Source organism: Vigna unguiculata, chromosome 3 (genome assembly GCF_037176805.1).
Source record: "Vigna unguiculata cultivar grain cowpea cultivar isolate G323 ecotype 2 chromosome 3, ASM3717680v1, whole genome shotgun sequence".
In the NCBI taxonomy this organism is placed as follows: Eukaryota; Viridiplantae; Streptophyta; class Magnoliopsida; order Fabales; family Fabaceae; genus Vigna; species Vigna unguiculata.
The window spans coordinates 53,087,041-53,107,068 of record NC_140794.1 but is presented as its reverse complement, the minus strand read 5'-3'; the positions used below and the strand labels follow the sequence as shown (position 1 = coordinate 53,107,068).

General features: G+C 34.1%; 1 protein-coding gene across 2 annotated transcripts; it reads left to right on the top strand.

Moving 5' to 3' along the window:
• Positions 1 to 389: 389 nt before the first annotated feature.
• UGLYAH (ureidoglycine aminohydrolase) lies at positions 390 to 19,805 on the top strand. 2 transcript variants are annotated; one of them, XM_028062573.2, is made up of 13 exons: positions 390 to 593; positions 800 to 928; positions 1,548 to 1,635; positions 1,727 to 1,803; positions 2,645 to 2,684; positions 2,774 to 2,840; positions 4,179 to 4,264; positions 4,455 to 4,536; positions 10,920 to 10,976; positions 11,105 to 11,143; positions 18,436 to 18,506; positions 19,408 to 19,461; positions 19,576 to 19,805. In XM_028062573.2, exons 1-13 carry the CDS (start codon positions 560 to 562, stop codon positions 19,643 to 19,645), a joined length of 894 nt encoding a protein of 297 aa, XP_027918374.1. In that variant the 5' UTR covers positions 390 to 559; the 3' UTR covers positions 19,646 to 19,805. The 2 variants fall into 2 exon arrangements, with proteins under 2 accessions (XP_027918374.1, XP_027918375.1); XM_028062574.2 differs by lacking the exons at positions 10,920 to 10,976; positions 11,105 to 11,143.
• The last annotated feature ends 223 nt before the right edge of the window (positions 19,806 to 20,028 follow it).

Below are 20,028 nucleotides of genomic sequence, written 5' to 3'. Positions count from 1 at the left end.
AGACTCATTATTTTAAGAATAAATTTAAACTATTTATAGATATATAAATATAACTATATCATCACTCTAAATAATAACACACACATGCAATATTTTTAGCTTAAGCAAGATACATATACAGTCTACCACATTGGTTTTTCTTGTCTTTCTTCTCATGAAGGAGGAGAGTAAAAATCATACAATCCCACACAAGGTGTATTTATTTTTTCAGATTAGCAAATACAAACACAAGTGATCTCCGTCTTCGATTTCACGTATACATTGCATCCGTGGATGGACTAGAGAAAGTTTTGTAACCTAAATAAAATTAAAAGGATATAGAAAGGTGGCATAGAAAAAATAAATATAAAAGATTTGAATAGAGTATTTTCATGGGCCATGGCAGATTCCATATTGCAATTATTGTAGTGCCATCATGGTATCAGCGTTCATTGTATTTGTAGGTCTTAAGGAATCTTTGTTAAGTGCTCCTTTAAGTCCGTGACACACTCATCCACACCCACACTTTCATCTGAGCCACTGTTCTCAGTCCAAACACTTCTCCATTTCTCATCTGAGAATGAGGAGCATCTTTGCGCTTCTCTTTATTTTGGGTACTCTCTTCTCTCTCAATTTTGTTCTGTACTCTGTTTGGCCGCTGAACGAAAAAAAAAAAAACAAGGCGGCAACAAACACCCTAATATATATACTGTGCTGTAAAATTTTTAATTTTTGTTGGTTTTCTTGGTTGTTGGAAGGAGGAGTTTTGGTGGTTGAAGAGTGTAGGGAATGACTTATTTTGTTTTTGTTGATTCTTCAGGCTTGTTTAAGCATGCATTTTCTGAAGAAGGGTATTGCTCTGCTCCTTCTGGACTTAGTACGGAAGCGAAATCAAAGCCTCTTTATTGGAAAGTCGACAATCCCACTCTCTCTCCTGTTCACCTTATAGGTTAGTCAAATGTTTTTGTTATACTATTTTTCTTTCGTATCTTAAAAGAGGGATATTATTATGGTGATGTAAATTGTTTAATGGAGCAGGAAGCAAACAAAGACTGCTGGTGGTTGCTGATTAGATTTCCCTTGATTTTTTTAATAGACGAGTGTTTTGTGTCTATGTCAATATAGGGTCTTTCTTGGAAAGACAAGATCATTATATTTGCAAAGAAATTATATAAATGCTTTATAGAAAGTTTTTGATGCATAATAAAATAAAACATATGAGGCCGTACAGTTTGTAGCAGCAGGCTTCTATGCTTTGTTAACTCAAGAAGTTCACAAAGTTTTGGACTCATGGCTTTTCCTAAGATGTGGATTTCTAATTATTATGATATTATTATTTTGGTTGCTGAAAGAACTGGCTTGAGAGGTGAAGTGTGACACTTGACGACCAGGCTTGATTATTATAGTTCTTTCTTGAGTTGTGATATATATGTTAATTATAAGGAACTATATGTAAAGGGTATTTTGATCTTAAAGTTTCTTTTGCTCTTTAAGTCTTGGACTATTTTCATGAAAAGAACTTTGCAGTGAATTTGCATTGGACTGAGTTTACTTGCTTTTGTTTGCAGATTTACCTGGATTCACACGCAGTGTTTACAAGACTACTCATGCTTTGATATCACCAGAAAGTCATGTATATGGCCCATTGCCTGATTGGTATTCCTGACTCTCTTCATTTGTTTTAATTATGATTTTAAGCCTCTTCATTGCCCTCTTGTTGTGTAGTAACTTTAAATTTCTTTGACAGGAGCGACACAACTGGGGCATATTTAATTTCACCAGAAATGGGTTCACACTTTTTAATGTACCTAGCTAAGTTGAAAGGTTTGATTATGACTTATTTCACTGAATCTATTATATTTACCAAGTTGCCTGGGTATATTGTCATTAGATGATATTGCTGCTTCAGCATTTGTGAATCAACAATTATTTTAGTCATCTACACTACATATATTTGCCGATATACTAATTTTTTGATGCCATTATCTTCTCCTATACAATTATGCATCATTTGGATGCCACTTTATTCCTTTCTTCGGTATCCAAATTATATGGGCTATTTACAAGCCTCCTAACATTAGATCAACATTATTGAAAAAAGAAGTGTGGCATGGAAAATATTGAACCCCAAGAAAGATAATGAAAGAAAAATTACCCTGTATGGTTAATTGCACCTCAGAAAATCTGGGTTCATCCCTCACAGAGGATTCTCTCTGTATAATCCAAAGTAAAATTTCTCTGGTCCAATGCTGCTCGTCAACTGCTTTAACATACTTGAACTCTACAAAGCCTGGGAATGGCTTGTAAGTTGTTCTGTTCCTTAACAAAATATCTTCCTTTCATGATTCTGTGCCATTGTGTCTGGTTCCCGTTTGTTTCATTGTCTTGGAACCAACCTCCAAAATAAATATGCGACTGGTCTTTTGGTTCAGCCTAACTTTTAATGTTTGGCAATATCTTATTTGCTTTTCTTTTTAAAGATCAAAGTGATATTGGGTTACAATTTCAATCATATCCTCCAAGTCTACCTTTACACTTTCCCTTATTAACTCCAATGGGCATTTAATTTGTGACGTTTAATGTTTTATATATGTTGCCGTTGTCAGTTTTCCCTGAAACTGAATTTTCTGGTACGCCTTTGATACTTGCTTTGTCCCTTTTCTAGATAATTCAAGATCAGGACTACCCCTGCCTGGTGTGGAGAGGTTGTAAACATGCTATTTCACCTTTTCAGTTTCTGCACTCTACCCCTCCTCAATTTCTTGTCCATGACACTCCAACTATTTATGTGTAGATTTATCTTTGTGCTCCAAGGAACTGTCACAATCACTAATGCCACTGGTGTTAGCCAACTACTTCAGGTAATAAGTCTACAATTATTATTGTGAATGTTTCTGTCAGTATGATCACCAATTTTGAGTACTGTTAGAAATTGATATTTGATACAAATTTCAGGTTTGGTTAATATGTTTCTTAAATTACTGTCATCTCTTTTCCTAAAGTAATAAAAGAAGAAAACATTATTAGAAAGGAAAAAGAATCTGGAGGAGAATGAAATATCCTCCTTAAAAGAAACAGTTGACGATAACAGTGGGCCAAGTTTGCCAAAAAAATTAAACGGCACTTTCAATCTCTTCTCCTATCACTAGTTACAGTTGCCTTGAAAAAATCTCAAGTAAAGTGCACCAAAGGAAAGATGTAGGCACTATCTCATCCTATAAAAATATCAAGGGAAGAGAGAAACCCTTGAAAATTTGGACATTCCTCTGCTGCCAAATGCACCAGAAAGCTGTACATGCCACTCTTATTGTAAACTTGTACCCTCCTCAATGCACTAGTACCCTTCGGAAATTATCATGAGAAACTGCTTCTCAAGGTGTAATGATACACCTGTTGTCACTCAATGCAAACACAAGCAGAAGGCTGTTTTTGAACTACGGCTACTCATAAACCACATGCAAGAACGAAATGTTTTCACTTATCGTTTCCCTCTACCAGTATTTATGCACTTGTAGGACTTCCATGTTAATCATGTTAGCTTCAGGAAGTATATTATGCATGATGTATTCTTATTACTGTTTTTCTTCTAACTTTTTGGTGACATTTTTCTTAGATTCAACTCATTATATAAGTGTGCTATTTATACAATAGAAGATTCAGGGGCATTGAAATTGGACTTAAATTCAAGATACAATCCTTGGAATGTTTTTATATAAAAATAAAAGGTGATTGCTGTTGCTTCAAAATTTTATTTTCTTATAATCTGCCATTACTATTTTTCATTGCTAGAGAACTTTATGCTTTAATAATCATCATAGGAATATTATATGACAAAAAGGAAAACAGAAGGAATGAATGCTTAAGTTGATTGCAGTTTATGATATTATTTCTTTTTGTCACTCTATTGCAAGTTTCGCTCCTTTGGTGAATCCTCTTATTTTCCAGTTTTCTGGTTATAGGAAGTAATCTTAGAAATTCATATTTCCCTCACTTGTGATACTTATGATGACCATAGTTTTATGTGCACACTGCTTAGCTATGTAATTAGTGAAAGTAAACCGATTACATTTGCAGTGTCTTTCTTTTAGTCATGTTTTTGTCTGGCTACTAGCTTTTATACCATCTTTATGAAAGTTTAGATAATCACTATATCTTCTATGAAGGCTATAAAAATTTTCATATCATGGCTTTAACTCCAGGTGGATTCATATGCTTATTTTCCTCCAAATTTTGAACATTCAATTGAATCTGATGCACTTGGTACTATTGTGGTATTTGAACGAAGGTTTGTACTTTTTACTTCCCCACCTGCAATTTATATGTATCAATCCATTTTATATTCAAGATTCTTTATAAGTTGTCGCCATATAAATTGGTATAGGATGCACAATATATATTTTTTGTGTACATTCAAATAGTGAGCTGTCACGAGTACTCTCATGACTTGAGTATGAAAAATGTCTATAATCTTTCAGATATTCTCCACTGGCTAATCATATCCCAGAGCCATTGGTTGGTTCAACTGATAAGCATCCACTCCTTGAAACTCCTGGCGAGGTAAGTTGACTCCAATATTCTGAAAAGCAGTTTGCTTTATTTTATCTTCTTTTTCTTGGCTTGAAACAGGGAGTATATTTTCCAATTTAGGATGATAGTTCATAAAAGAACATTTATGACACTGTTATGTCTATTAACGTCATTGCATGGGGCAATACTTACATGTTTTGGGTTCATGTCACTGATCATTAATGTAGGTGTGTTCATTACTCTGAAACATGCAATCGTCTTTTTCTGGATGTGTTACACTTATCAATTCAGATAACTTTCTGACTGTCCATGTTTAGCAACTAATACAAGTTAATATATGATTTTAAACTATTGTGATATATCAGAATTCCTCGTGTGTTGAGGTTTATTCTATATAATCAGGTCTGAGTAAGAGAGTAAGAGAAAAATAAAAGAAAAATGTACAGAGAATAAGGTTATGAGAATATAAATCTGGCAGAGATATAAGATTATGAGAATATAAATCTTGCAGAGCCGGTTAGATACTCTCTCATAAACTTACATCTTGTACAGAACACAAAAGTAAAAGTAGAAAGATACAATGTTTTTAAGCCTTTGAATGATTACTGCATCTTTTAATAAATATTACTCAAGGCATCCGTAGATGCCTAACAAAAAATTACTCCATAAAAACTTACTTAGATTCCAGAGGGAGGGGGGAGAGATCTGAAATTCCTCGTTTATTTATGTTGGAAACAGAGCATACAAGGGAGGAATGGTGAGGAGAGAGAGAAGAGAGAAGCAAGTAGAGAGAAGGTAGAGAGAGAGAGGGGTCGAGAGTTCTTGCCCAACATAAAGACTCTTTTATAGAAAAACTTTGAAACCTGTAACTTGTTGAACCGATTTTCAAGTGACCGGTTACCTAGAGTCTAAGTCATCTGGTGACGTGGTCTGTACTTGAACATTGTGTGTTTTTACCCTTCAGTCTATTACCCAGTTATGAGTAAAATTACTGTGTCACAGGTAAAAATATTTTACTGTCCTCTTTTGGAGACTACCGTAGAAATTAAGTCTTCGGGATCTTCCTCAAGTATTTGGTCTGAGTCTTCGTTGTCAGAAGGGAAAGAAGATCCAGGAGTTCCTTGTCCGTGGCTTCCTGTTTCTTCATAAATTTCTCTATATATCCTTTCTTTTTCAAATCTTTTAACCAGTATCGGACTGGCTTCTATAGGGAAAGGATGAAATTTGTTTCCCATAAACTTTTTCCAGTATATTTTGGTGTTTATGGTTTCTTTTAAAAGGATATACTCTGTATTATCCTTTCTGGAGAAATTCCAATTTGACCTTTCAACGTAAGCTTTCCAAAGTTGGTACTGGTATAGCTTTTCTTTGTTGAGTGATAAACCTTTCAAGAGACCGTGTTCTAGATGGACATGGGCCTCTGGATTTGATTCTGTGAATAGTTTTATGACATGTGTTGCCACACTATCAGGGGTTGTGGCGCTTTTTGGGGAGGAGGTGATTTGTAAACAGATATTGGTCATATATTCTGCCTGTATTTCATTTACTACCAAGTTTATCTCCTGGGTTAGAGAGTTGAATTTTTCGGTAGGTGGGATAAGAAGTGTTTGGAGACATCCTGCCTCTAATAATAGTGAAGGACATATGACTATGTCTCTATATAATTGATTTTTAAAGGTTTTTAAATCAATTTGAGCCTTTCTAAAAATGAATTTTATTTGGCATGTGCATTTTGTGGTTACTGTTTTGCAATAGTCCGAAGACTCTTGGCATGGTGTTTTTGTGTCAAAGTAAGTCTGGGGTTTTACAAATAATCCATTGTAATTTTGTGTTTCTGCATGAACTTCAAACAAGAACTCTTGTATGACTTCGAATTTTGCAAGGAAAATGTTTGGGTTCATTTGTGGTGAGAAGCTACAAGAGGCAGCATAGGTATGTGTTTGGGTTCTTGGTTCAAATGTTAGAGGGCCTGTATGATTTCTTCTTTAGCAGGATGTTCTGAGACAGTCGTCTGTAAAACAAAAGTACCTTCATATATGATTACTAAAAGTAAACATATACAAAAAACAAGAACTATGTCTGGAGCAGTAATGATAAACGACGAAGAAATAAACAATATTTCTCTTCAATTTAGTACAAATTGTGACCTATTTGGCCAAAAAATACATCTAAAAACCATGCGTGTAGAAAATTTAGTCCCTTCAAAACAAAGCATGATTATTGGTCTTGATTTCATTTTAGGCCATAATAGAACTATCACTATAAACAAAGATTATGTCATTATTAGTGATAAGACACAAATGTCACCCATAATTAGTGGAGACAGCTATATAGGACAATCCTCTGATGAATGTTCATGTACAAACCCCAAATCCTCAGAAAAATGTGGTTGTATGGAAGAAAATTTAGAATTCATAGATCACTATCCAGATGACACTATGGACTTTTTTTCATCCATAAAAATATCCAAAACAATCACTTTTGACAATATCCAACAGATTTTGGATAGGTTAAATAAAACTAGTATAATAGGAGAAGATCCTACCAAATTTTGGGATCGTGATCCTGTTACTTATAAATTAAACATAATCAACCCCGATTTAATTATAAAAACTAAAGATATACAGTTCAATAATTGGGACTAGCAAGAATGTCGAATGCATATTGACCATCTTCTGAAACTAAAAGTAATAGCTTCAAGTGAAAGTCCTCACAGGAGTCCTGCTTTCATAGTAAATAAATCTTCCGAACAAAAAAGAGGTAAATCTAGAATGGTTTACAATTATAAACGTTTAAATGATAATACAGTTGAAGATGGATATACAATTCCGTCTAAAGAAATTCTTATAAATCGTTTTCAAAATGCTAAATGGTTTTCAAAATTTGACCTCAAAAGTGGATTCCACCAAGTAAAAATGGAACCAGAATCTATAAAATGGACAACTTTCTCCTATTCTGAAGGATTATACGAATGGCATGTAATGCCTTTTGGTCTTAAAAATGCTCCTGCATTTTTTTCAAAGAAAAATGGATAACATTTTCAATGACTGCAAAACTTTTACATGTGTCTATATAGACGATATACTTGTTTTTTCCAAAACAAAAGAAGATCATTATCTCCATTTGAAACAAGTATTAGACAAACTTGAAAGATATGGCTTAATTATATCAAAAGGAAAAATGGAAATTTGTAAAAATTTCATAGAATTCCTTGGGACAGAAATAGGTAATGGCACCATAAAACTTCAACCTCACATTTCTAAGAAAATCCAAGATTTTCCTGATAAAATGGAAGACATAAAAACCCTAAGATCTTTTTTAGGGCTTTTAAATTATGCTAGATGTTTTATCCCAGACCTGGGAAAATACACTGCCCCTTTATACAATAAAACTTCTTTAAAAGGAGAAAGAATGTTTAATTCTGAAGATATAAAATTGGTTCAGGATATAAAACAAGAGGTAAATAAATTACCTACTTTACAATTACCATTAGATTCAGATTACTTAGTAGTTGAATGTGATGAATGTGAATCAGAATGGAGAGCTATCCTAAAAAAGAAGAAAAATAAATATCTGTCAAAAGATAATGAACAAATATGCAGATATGCTTCTGGAAAATATACTTTTAAACCACAGGTTTACCAAACCAGCACTGACTACAAAGTCAATGCAATTATACACGCTTTAGAGGCATTTAAATTATTTCTGATAAATAAACCAGAAATAACCATTAGAACTGATTGTGAAGCAATTGTTTCTTATGGAAAAAACCAAATAAATAATGACAAAAAACTTCACAGACGATGGTTACTTTTTAGAGACTATATAAATTCCGGAAAAATTATAAATTTTGAACATATTAAAGGATCTGACAATATGTTTGCTGATATCCTTTCCAGGTATATCATACAAAAGTAAGACTCAAAGAGTTTTCTATACAATCATATACATGAATATGTTACACATCGAAGATCCTGAAATCCCTCCTGGATTCCAGGTCAGGGTCAGAATACAACCATTACAGCCAAGAGGGATTAGTCCTGTCTTTAGTCCTAGTCCTGCCATCGAAATATCTAGACAAATAAAAAGGTTTAAAAGAAAGTTAGCCAAACTAAGGCAAAGAAGAAATGAACTATTCCCACACAATCCTTTCCAATATGCTTTTACACTTGCCTCGTACAAGGGCAACATCATGGTTTTAGAACAACACCTACAAAGGCTTAGACATTTTATTGCTTAACCCGTTTGCTTTTATATTGCAGGTACAAATATTCCAAAATGGAATTTATACAAAACACAAAGAAAGGGCCTTCAGGTCCTAAACCAGTCAAGTCCCCCTTTGTGGGGGAACAATACACAAAGTATGGCAAACAAGAATTGCCAATACTCACAAATACCTACCATTATCCTGGTAGAGACAATACAAATGTCAAATTAAATGTTTTAATTGACAACATATGGAATATTCCAAAATATACAGTTCAAAATGAACATCAAGTCACTAAGGTGAAACAAAGCATCATTAGTGCACTATACAATTTCTGCAATACAGACAACAAAGGAGTTTTATTAACTTCACCAGCCTCTCCCTCTGAGAAAGGATTCACACATTATGCCCTAATTACAGGGCCAAATAAAGGAGTTTATACTTCCTTCAAAGACCTCTCTGAGGCAAAACAAGACCAATTTTGGTCTACTTACAAAGGCTTTAATTCTTTAGAAGAAGCCCAAATGGCTTTAAAGCTGGAAACCATTGATGAAGAATAAATAAAAACAGAGTTGACATTTGAAACAAGAACCCAAACACATACCTATGCTGCCTCTTGTAGCTTCTCACCACAAATGAACCCAAACATTTTCCTTGCAAAATTCGAAGTCATACAAGAGTTCTTGTTTGAAGTTCATGCAGAAACACAAAATTACAATGGATTATTTGTAAAACCCCAGACTTACTTTGACACAAAAACACCATGCCAAGAGTCTTCGGACTATTGCAAAACAGTAACCACAAAATGCACATGCCAAATAAAATTCATTTTTAGAAAGGCTCAAATTGATTTAAAAACCTTTAAAAATCAATTATATAGAGACATAGTCATATGTCCTTCACTATTATTAGAGGCAGGATGTCTCCAAACACTTCTTATCCCACCTACCGAAAAATTCAACTCTCTAACCCAGGAGATAAACTTGGTAGTAAATGAAATACAGGCAGAATATATGACCAATATCTGTTTACAAATCACCTCCTCCCCAAAAAGCGCCACAACCCCTGATAGTGTGGCAACACATGTCATAAAACTATTCACAGAATCAAATCCAGAGGCCCATGTCCATCTAGAACACGGTCTCTTGAAAGGTTTATCACTCAACAAAGAAAAGCTATACCAGTACCAACTTTGGAAAGCTTACGTTGAAAGGTCAAATTGGAATTTCTCCAGAAAGGATAATACAGAGTATATCCTTTTAAAAGAAACCATAAACACCAAAATATACTGGAAAAAGTTTATGGGAAACAAATTTCATCCTTTCCCTATAGAAGCCAGTCCGATACTGGTTAAAAGATTTGAAAAAGAAAGGATATATAGAGAAATTTATGAAGAAACAGGAAGCCACGGACAAGGAACTCCTGGATCTTCTTTCCCTTCTGACAACGAAGACTCAGACCAAATACTTGAGGAAGATCCCGAAGACTTAATTTCTACGGTAGTCTCCAAAAGAGGACAGTAAAATATTTTTACCTGTGACACAGTAATTTTACTCATAACTGGGTAATAGACTGAAGGGTAAAAACACACAATGTTCAAGTACAGACCACGTCACCAGATGACTTAGACTCTAGGTAACCGGTCACTTGAAAATCGGTTCAACAAGTTACAGGTTTCAAAGTTTTTCTATAAAAGAGTCTTTATGTTGGGCAAGAACTCTCGACCCCTCTCTCTCTCTACCTTCTCTCTACTTGCTTCTCTCTTCTCTCTCTCCTCACCATTCCTCCCTTGTATGCTCTGTTTCCAACATAAATAAACGAGGAATTTCAGATCTCTCCCCCCTCCCTCTGGAATCTAAGTAAGTTTTTATGGAGTAATTTTTTGTTAGGCATCTACGGATGCCTTGAGTAATATTTATTAAAAGATGCAGTAATCATTCAAAGGCTTAAAAACATTGTATCTTTCTACTTTTACTTTTGTGTTCTGTACAAAATGTAAGTTGATGAGAGAGTATCTAACCGGCTCTGCCAGATTTATATTCTCATAATCTTATATCTCTGCCAGATTTATATTCTCATAACCTTATTCTCTGTACATTTTTCTTTTATTTTTCTCTTACTCTCTTACTCTCTTTATCTATCTTAGGTTTTTGAACTTTTGCTCACTGTATATTAAGTTTTTGATTCTCTCTGTATGCTTTGTCAGATTTTTGAACTGCGGAAGCTTATTCCAACATCTTTGGCATATGACTTCAATATCCATGTATGTTCAAATCTCTCATGTACTTATTCTTTTGGCTCAGTCTGTTATTCATTGCATTATACAGTTTTCATATGATCATGGTTTCCGGTAAATTTCTGTAAATGTTACTGATGAACTGATGACTGCAGATAATGGATTTTCAACCTGGAGAATTTCTTAATGTGAAGGTAATTTGTCTCTCTGCCAGTACCATACTGATGTGGATGTGTTGTGTATGTATGCGTTAGAGCTGCATTAATAATTTGGGTCTCTTCAATGGGGAAGTGGTAGCAAGTTGCCTCTTTTTTGTAGGACAAATCTATGGTTCTTAGGTAAATAAATGTTCAAGAAGCAACTGAATGACTATCCTTGGGCAGATCCTATCCAACTTTAATTTGTGATAAATGGTCATTCTTGAAGCTTATTTAAGGGAGACTTGAATGATGTTTTATATGATCCTCATTTCATCCAGTCTCTTCTCTGGTGTAACTTTTCTTTATAGGTTTTATTTAATGAGTGATACTTAGAGATGTTTTACTTCTATTTAGTTAGTGATAATTGTTTTTTCCTCACAAGTTGAGAGTGATTGAAACAACTATATTGTTTCTAGTGTGATCCCTTTCACTTGTGTATGGGTGTAGCATATAGTGAGAGAATCACATAACCCTTGGTGTTCATTTTATCTTTATTCTTACTCATCCGTACTTTTTTTCGCAAGCCAAATTGTGATTTGAAATTTCCCAATAGTGACGTCTCTTAGAATTTGAGCTAGCGAAACTCATCCTTAAAAAACCAGCTTGCGAGATAATTATTGTGTAAATCTTACAAGGGTTACATTAGCTATATTTCTAGTCAATGTGTTACAATGTTGTTAAATAACCCCATTAGTGTCATCATGATTCTGCAACGTGATTTTTGGACCCCTCCACTACGGGCAAATTGTTAAGATACCTCCACTAATGGCAAATTGTTAAGAGAGGCTTGCTATGGTGTTGTCATAGGTGGCTATCATATGTTTACATGGTGAAGTTGCGTAACTTTACCATTTCTTTCATTGATGACCTTGATGTGGGATCTCTACATATTCTCTCATGTCTAGGGCTGAAAGTCTAAAACGTAGATAAATATGGGTGGTCCAATAATAACACCCCTTCAAGCCTAGCATTAGACATGTAGAGTGTAGAAAGATGTGATTTAGTATAGTGTTTGTATGATCCTAGAATTCGGGTTTAAAACCTACTTAATCTCATAAAATTAGCTTTTAAGACGAGGACTGCTCAAGCTTGACACGGACTAAGGTAGTCTCATCTCTAATTAATGTAAGATCTCAATAAGGTTCCTAATACAATTCTAGTTGTGGGTGCTATTCGTAGTTAAAAAATAGAAGCCATTATAATTGTATAATATATAGTGGTCAATACTGTTATGAAAATTTTATATTGAGAATTTCTCATTGTAGAAATTGAAAATAAAAGCAATTTTAAGGGTAGTTGCTTATCAGCATTTGAAGGAAGATTTACAACAATGACTATTCAAAAATGGAAGGAGATGAGTGACAATATTGTTGCTAATTTGGGACAACAAAAGAGATTTGGGATGCTCTCACCAAACTATACGAGTTAAAATCACTTTACAATAGGATAGTCTTAGAAAGGAGACTTTACACCCTTTAAATGAATGAAACTACAGTAGTACTAAAGCCCATCAACAATCTGAGTACATTACTTTCCCAACTTATTACTTAAGATTTCATGGTAGAAGATGAACAAGTGAAACTTTTATTTAAAAGCTATCTAATTTGTATTATGAAATTGTCTTCAACATAATAAAGAATAATATTTGCAATCATCTTAATTTTGATTACGTTGCAAATATAATTTTGGATGAAGAATTCTGTAGAAAGATCTAGGACGAAAAATTATAAAGTTCAAAGTGGATGGAGGCACTATTGTGACAAGGAGTAGATCTATGGTACAAGGCTCTGGTGGGAGCTTAAATCAAAGTAGATCAAATTCACAAAGAAAAAACTACAAATGCTACCATTGTGGCATGTGAAGGTACACAAATCTTCAGGAAGGTTGTTGGCACAAAAGCAAAATGAATATTACGTTCCAAAACAACAACTTCTCAATATGTGTGTTTCTAGTGCCTTTGGTGATGATGAATTCTTGTATAGTATATTATTAGTCAGTTCTAAAGAAAGAAACCAACTTTTTGATGTTTAGATAATGAATTCAATAGCAATGTGACACATGACACAATGTCAAGACTAGTTTTGCACTTATGAGCCTACCTCATTATATGTTAATAGTTGCTCTTGCTATATAAATTATTGGTATTGGTATCGTGAAATTGAAAATGTATAAGGACACTCTTTATACAAAATGAGGGGGACATCATATAAATGACTCGGAGAACCTTTCGTTTATTGGATAGACCTTGGGTGCTAGACCCATATTTAAGGTTGTTAGAGGTACCAAATTGTATTGGAAGCACAAAGTATTGCAAAAAAATTATACATGCTTCTGGGAGACAAAAGGGAAGAGGTGGTTAGTGGATGCATTTTTCTTGCAATATCCAGCCTAGAACTTCAAGAGTATCATCATAACAAACCGGATGATATATCACAATGAGGTTTCAAGATTGTTATTTTATCTCCTGTATGGGCTTAACCGGGTAAATATCTTTTGTGTGAATTGTGTTGTAAGTAGAGTAGATTGAAGTTTGGAAGATGAATTGCCAAAAGTAAGCACATATTCACTTTGACGTATGAGAATAACTGAACATGGCCCTAGGAGGAGCCAAACATTTTGCATTAGTATGTGCTTGAAGAAACCAAATTTCTGTGTGGTCCAAAATAAGTGTAAGATGTAAGTGAAAGGGATTTGATTCCTTCATAATAAGGCTAGGATCCATAATACTCACTTCAGGCCATTATGAAAATTACAATAGTTTTGACAATGATAATTTAATTCTTTTGCCATTTTATGTGGATGACATGATAGGTCCTAATAAAGAGTAAGTCCGACAATTTAAGGGAAAGTTGGCTAAGGAGTTTGCTATGAAAGAACTTGGAACCTACAAAATAGCTTTAGGGATGCAGAATTTGTAGAGATGGAAAAGTCAGAAAAGTTGCTTTCTTAGAAGAAAATATTGAGCTGACTCAATATGCAGGATAGCAAATCAATCTCTAGCCCACTTATTAATAACAAATTATTCTCAAGCATTTGTCCCAACATTGATTCAAAATGATGGAAATGTCTCAAGTATCATAAGAATTAACAGTGGGAAGCCTAATATTTGCCATGATTCATAAAAGGCAAGACATTGATCAAAATTAGTCAATACATCAGTAATCTTGGTAAGAGCATTGAAGTCCTTTAGAAAGGATCTTGAGATGTATCTATGAAACCTCACATGCTGCATTATGTTACAATGGGTCAAATTTTATGGTCAAGGGTTATGTTGATTTAGGTTTTGCAGGAGATTTAGCACAAGATAATCCACATTAGGCTATTTGTTAATTCTTGTAGGATGAATTGTAAGCTAGTTATAAAAATTATATATTGTGATAGCCTTATCTACTGATAAATGTTTGACAAGTGGACCAATCGTTAACGTAATAATGAAATATCGTCTTCTTGGATTGACTTGTTGAATACTAGATTCCTAATTTACGTAATTTTGAGTAAATGAGATTCAATAGAATTGCAAGCAAAAAATTATAACAAAAACTTTAATCAATTTAAGAACTGTTAGAGGATTGATTTCGTACCCCTTCCTCTAGAATCCTACTCCTTTTCAATTGATGCAAGCAATGTAATCATCCACTTGAGTTTACTCAGAGCTGTTTTACCCCTAATTCCTTAGTAGGTAAAATCTATTCATTGAATTCGAATCCCTAATCCCTTAGGCCAGTTTACAAAAATTCAATAGAATCATGAAAAATCAATAATCATCTCTATTGCAAAATAATTAGGTATGCCCAATTTCCCAATTGTGACATAACCTAACCTATCTTATTTATAATCGTAAACAATTCCCAATTTTCCAATTGATAAAATTGCTCATAGAATAAACAATAAAACCATAAACAGAGCATTGAGATAAATAACATTAACAAAACATTAAATGTGAAGAGTAGAACCTATAATTCAGAGTCTTACATCAATCCTCTAATAAAAAGGAAAATTAGTTATGCATAATGAAAAAAAAAAAACTAAAACTAATGGAAGCTGAGGTGGTTTTCGTGAACGATCCTCTCCCTTTTATCTTTTCCATGTTCTGTCCACTTGCTGAGGTGGTTACTTCTCTCCCTTAACTGTTTCCCCCCCCCCCCCCCCCCCCCTCTTTCTCTTTCTTTTATTTTCCTTTTCCTTTAAATGCTTGTCAGTCCACGTCATCTTAAGATTTCTTGCTGAAAAATCCATAGGTTGTGGAAAAATCCACATGCCACATGTGGAACAGTGCTATTTCGAATCATGCACTTTTGAAGTCAAATCCACATGTTGTGGAAAAATCCACTAGGCACCTATGGAACACGCTGTTTTGAATCTAACTAACTCCTTCCAGACCTATTTACACATACAATGTACAAACCCAAATGTATGATCTGAAACAAGATAATGCATGATGAAATAAGTTCAATAATGCACAAATGAATAAAAATGGCCTAAACTAATGCTTGAATACACATATATTTTATTTGCTCATCAAATTCTCCCAAGCTTAGACTTTTGCTTGTCCTCAAGCAAAGAAAATTTAATAGAATGATGAGTCATCATCTTATCTCAAATCCAAATTCAACCAATGATATTCTAGAAGCACACATTCCACATTTGTTGAATCCCTAAGTGCAATTGAGTAATTGATGTAAGGCACGAGACATTAAGGAAGATAATCTTTGAACTTTAATTTTTCTCAGTAAAAGATTTCTTCTTAGGTTTCTAGTCTAGAAGACACTTACCTGCCAATTAAGCATGATCTTCCACTCAAATACTTTGCACTTGCCACATCCGGTCTCAAAGGAGTGCCTCTTTTCCCAGTAACAACCTCAAAGGGTGGCCTCTTTGCCACATCCGATCTTCCACTCATTATTACTATTATTCTCCCATATTTTTTTCTTTTTTCTTTTTTATGTGAGCTTGACAAACATTACTTTAGTAATCAAATGCAGTGAGTGTCACCTTAAAAACTTAAAAAGAAACTTTTAAGTCTACCACCCAAAAATCTTCTTCCTTAAGTGTCAAGTGTCAAAAATTCTTGTGTAGTGTGTGAAGTTTCCCAACAATTATCCCCAATGTGCTTCACAAAAAATCATCGAATAAACTTAAACTTGAGTCAAGATGATGAGTATGCTATGCAAATGCAACAATAGAATGACATGCAAACAAAATGACATGCAATTGACCCTCCCAAGCTTAGGTGTTTATGTTGTCATCAACATAAACAAAATAACTAAGAATAGAAGGGATAGAACTCACAAAATTACTGGTGGTGGAAGCGGTGGATTGTTGTCGTTGTTGATAGTAGCTTTGTTTGTGAAATGACGAGGTCACTTCTTTAAAATTGGCAAAGTCTGCAACCCATGGCAAAGTATTAATGACTAGCAACTTCTCATCTAGAAACACCTCTGAAATAGATTGAACATCCTGGTCATCCTCATCAAACTTTAGTCTTGATCTTTTGAAGCAAAATCCACATGTCGTGGAAAGATACACCAGGCACCTTTGGAATATGCTGTTTTGAATCCTGCACTTTTGAATTCAAATCCATAGGTTGTGGAAAAATCCACCAGACACCTATGGAACACACTGTTTTAAATCTAACTAACTCCCTTCAGACCTGTTTACACATACAACGCATAAACCCAAATGTATAATCCGAAACAAGATAATACATGATGAAATTAGTCCAATAATGCACAAATGAATAAAAATGGTCTAAACTAATGCATGAATACACATATATTTTATCTGCTCATCATCTACCACATGAATGGAATATATGGTGACTGCACAAGCTTGCAAGAAAGCAATTTGGATACAAAGGCTATTGGAGGAGACTGGACACAAATGAGATTTCTCTTTTCTATGCTGGTGAGTGCCTTGCATGTTGAGGAATCTGACTTTTCATTCTAGGTATAAACATAGGGGTTCAATTTTATTTTGTTCATGTAGTAGTGGAAGATGGAAAAGTGGACATGCCAAAGATTCATACAAGAATAGAGTACATGTTTGACTAAGCTTGTAAATGTAGGCATGGTGTAGATCCTCAAATGGTCAATCGAAAATATAAATACATGTTTGACTAAGCTTGTAAATGTTGACATGGTGTAGATCCTCAGAAAACATAAATAGTGGAAAGGTGACTAGTGTGGAATGAATATCAAGGCTGAAAGCGTGAAGACATGATTCAAAATGACCTGATTACAAATCAGAGTCTTGAAATGGGAGAAATGTTGAACAAGTCCTGGGTAGTAGCTAAACAAATGATTGGCAAGAAGCAAATAGATGACCATCCTGGTCAGATTCTAGTCTTTTAATTTGTGTCCAAGTCTATGGATGGAATGATGTTGGGTATCATCTCTATTTTATCCAATCTCTTACCTTGTGTAGCTCTTCTAGAGGAAATTTGTAGGTGGCTTTACTCTATCACTATTGATAGAGTGATGGTTGTTTTCTCCTAACAAGTGGAAAGTGATTGTAATTACTATATTCTTTCTGGTGTGATCCTTCTTTCACCTGCGTGTGGGTGTAGCTCATAATGGAAAAACCATATAATTCTTGGTGCTCATTTTATCTTCATTTTTTGTGATTTCAACTTCTGTTGCAAGTCATGGCCCAAATGATATAACTATGATATGAATTATAATAATGTAAAGTTATAGTCTAGTCATGCAAATATGCAATCATTCTTTAAGACACGCCAAATATACGGAGATTATGGTCTAAACTTTAGTGTTCAGTAACAGTTTTATGTTAGGCTTCTGATTTAATCGGCTTGGCAATAATTTGGTTTGGTTGATGTATACTTCTTATTTAACCGATTATTTCAAGTTCCAATTTTTTCAATCATCAAATACAAATTTAGTTTTTTCATGTGAAGTCATGATTGAAACTTGTATAATTGAACTTAACGCGTTATCACTTGAAAAACTAGTCTACTTCACTTGACAATGAGGCTCAATTTTATCACTCACAGTACTATTTAATGTGATGTTATGCTATTCAAAACCTATTCTTCTTACATTTATCAAACAGATAAAAAAGTAAGAGTACAAACATCTTTAATACAAGCACTCTTCCATGAAGTTGTTTTTGAAGTCAGTGGTGACATTTTCTTCTTGATGTTATGATGTATGGTACACCTCTCCTAGTTATTCATACACAAGTCCAGGAGGGAGTTAGTGAGTTAGTTCGTCTTTTAACCAAAGTTAAAAGACTTTTTTACACTTTCACTAATGTTGTGGCTTTTGCAGGAGGTCCATTATAACCAGCACGGCTTGCTGCTATTGGAAGGGCAAGGCATTTATCGTTTGGGTGATAGCTGGTAAGAGTTCTAGACCTAACCTGTCAAAAATGGTCTGAATGTCGCATGAAGTTCTAGATAGTGGCACTTTTTGTTTCCATCAAACTTAATTGGGTACTGCAAAAGATGAGTTTAACTTGGCCTAGTAGTGTGTCTGACTGTTATATGGCAAAATCTATTACTTCGTGCTATGCCTATCTAATCACTTGAGCTTTTGAGTTGAACTTGAGATCTTGACCCCATGTTGGCTATATAATGGCCTATTTGAATTCAATTGGCCTATTTATTTATTTTGATGGATTCAGATTTTAGAAATTATATTTATTGTATTCTGTGGACAGTTTTGAGCTACGTTTTGGCTCTTCCCAATCTAGTTTGACATCCTAATATTCTTCCAAAACTTAAGATTTTTGAACAATTATACATTAATAGTAAATTTTTAATTGATTTAATAAATAATATTTCTCGTAGCATGATATTATAAGATATTATTTGTTTTGAAATATATATTTGTAAAATATACCTTAATGTGAGTTTTATTCTACGATTTAACCATATCTAATGTTAAACTTAATGTTACATTAATAAATAGAGTTGACTGGCCTTGTTCCATGTATTATGAAATATTATAGGGTACCAAAATTTCGTGCCGGATAGACAAAAACATAAGCCCGTTGGTCCCAAACTGTCCCACTCAGATCCCTAGTTGAGAGCATTAAACATTCTATTTTGTTCTATGTGGTGTCTGCCAGATTATGGGTTAGATTTTTGGCCGTGTTCTTCAGTGAGTTACGTTGGAATATTCTATTGTTTATGATTTTTCTAAGATCGATTTGTTACATTATATTTAGTTCATATCATTAAAAGCTGTGACTTTACATTGGTGATTTTTTTTTTCATTGATTGTTTTTTCTGTGAATAGGTACCCAGTTCAGGCTGGTGATGTCATTTGGATGGCACCATTCATCCCACAGTGGTAAATTATACTATTATATATTACTGACTACATTCTTAAAGATTATTTGTTACATTATATGTAACTTTCATTTCGATTTACAACATGTTGAATGATACAATGTGCTGTTATCAGGTATGCTGCCCTAGGGAAAACAAGAACACGGTATCTTATATACAAAGATGCCAACAGAAGCCCGTTGTAATTGTAATTGTAATTGTTGATGGAGGTTAGACAAATGATATGGAGGACAGTGACTCCCTTCTTATGTAGTGATTTAAATAAAGGATTGAATGCATTCGACTATCTATCATGTGAACTTATTGAACAAACACTACTGAATCATTCTTTGTGGTTTTGAAGAATGCATCTTGCTCCGGTCATAAGTTTCCAAGGGACTCTCAGTCAGCCCATTTAGAATTAGTCTTTTTATTTTTCTGTACGAATATTTCTCATTTATTGGGGGTTGTCAAGCTTCGAACTCCCTGGTGGGATCACATGTTCATTTGATGGACGTGGTTTTCAAGGAAATGCTTACTCTTCTAGTTGTTCGAGGTTCTTCATTTAGATTATCCAGTTTAATAGGAA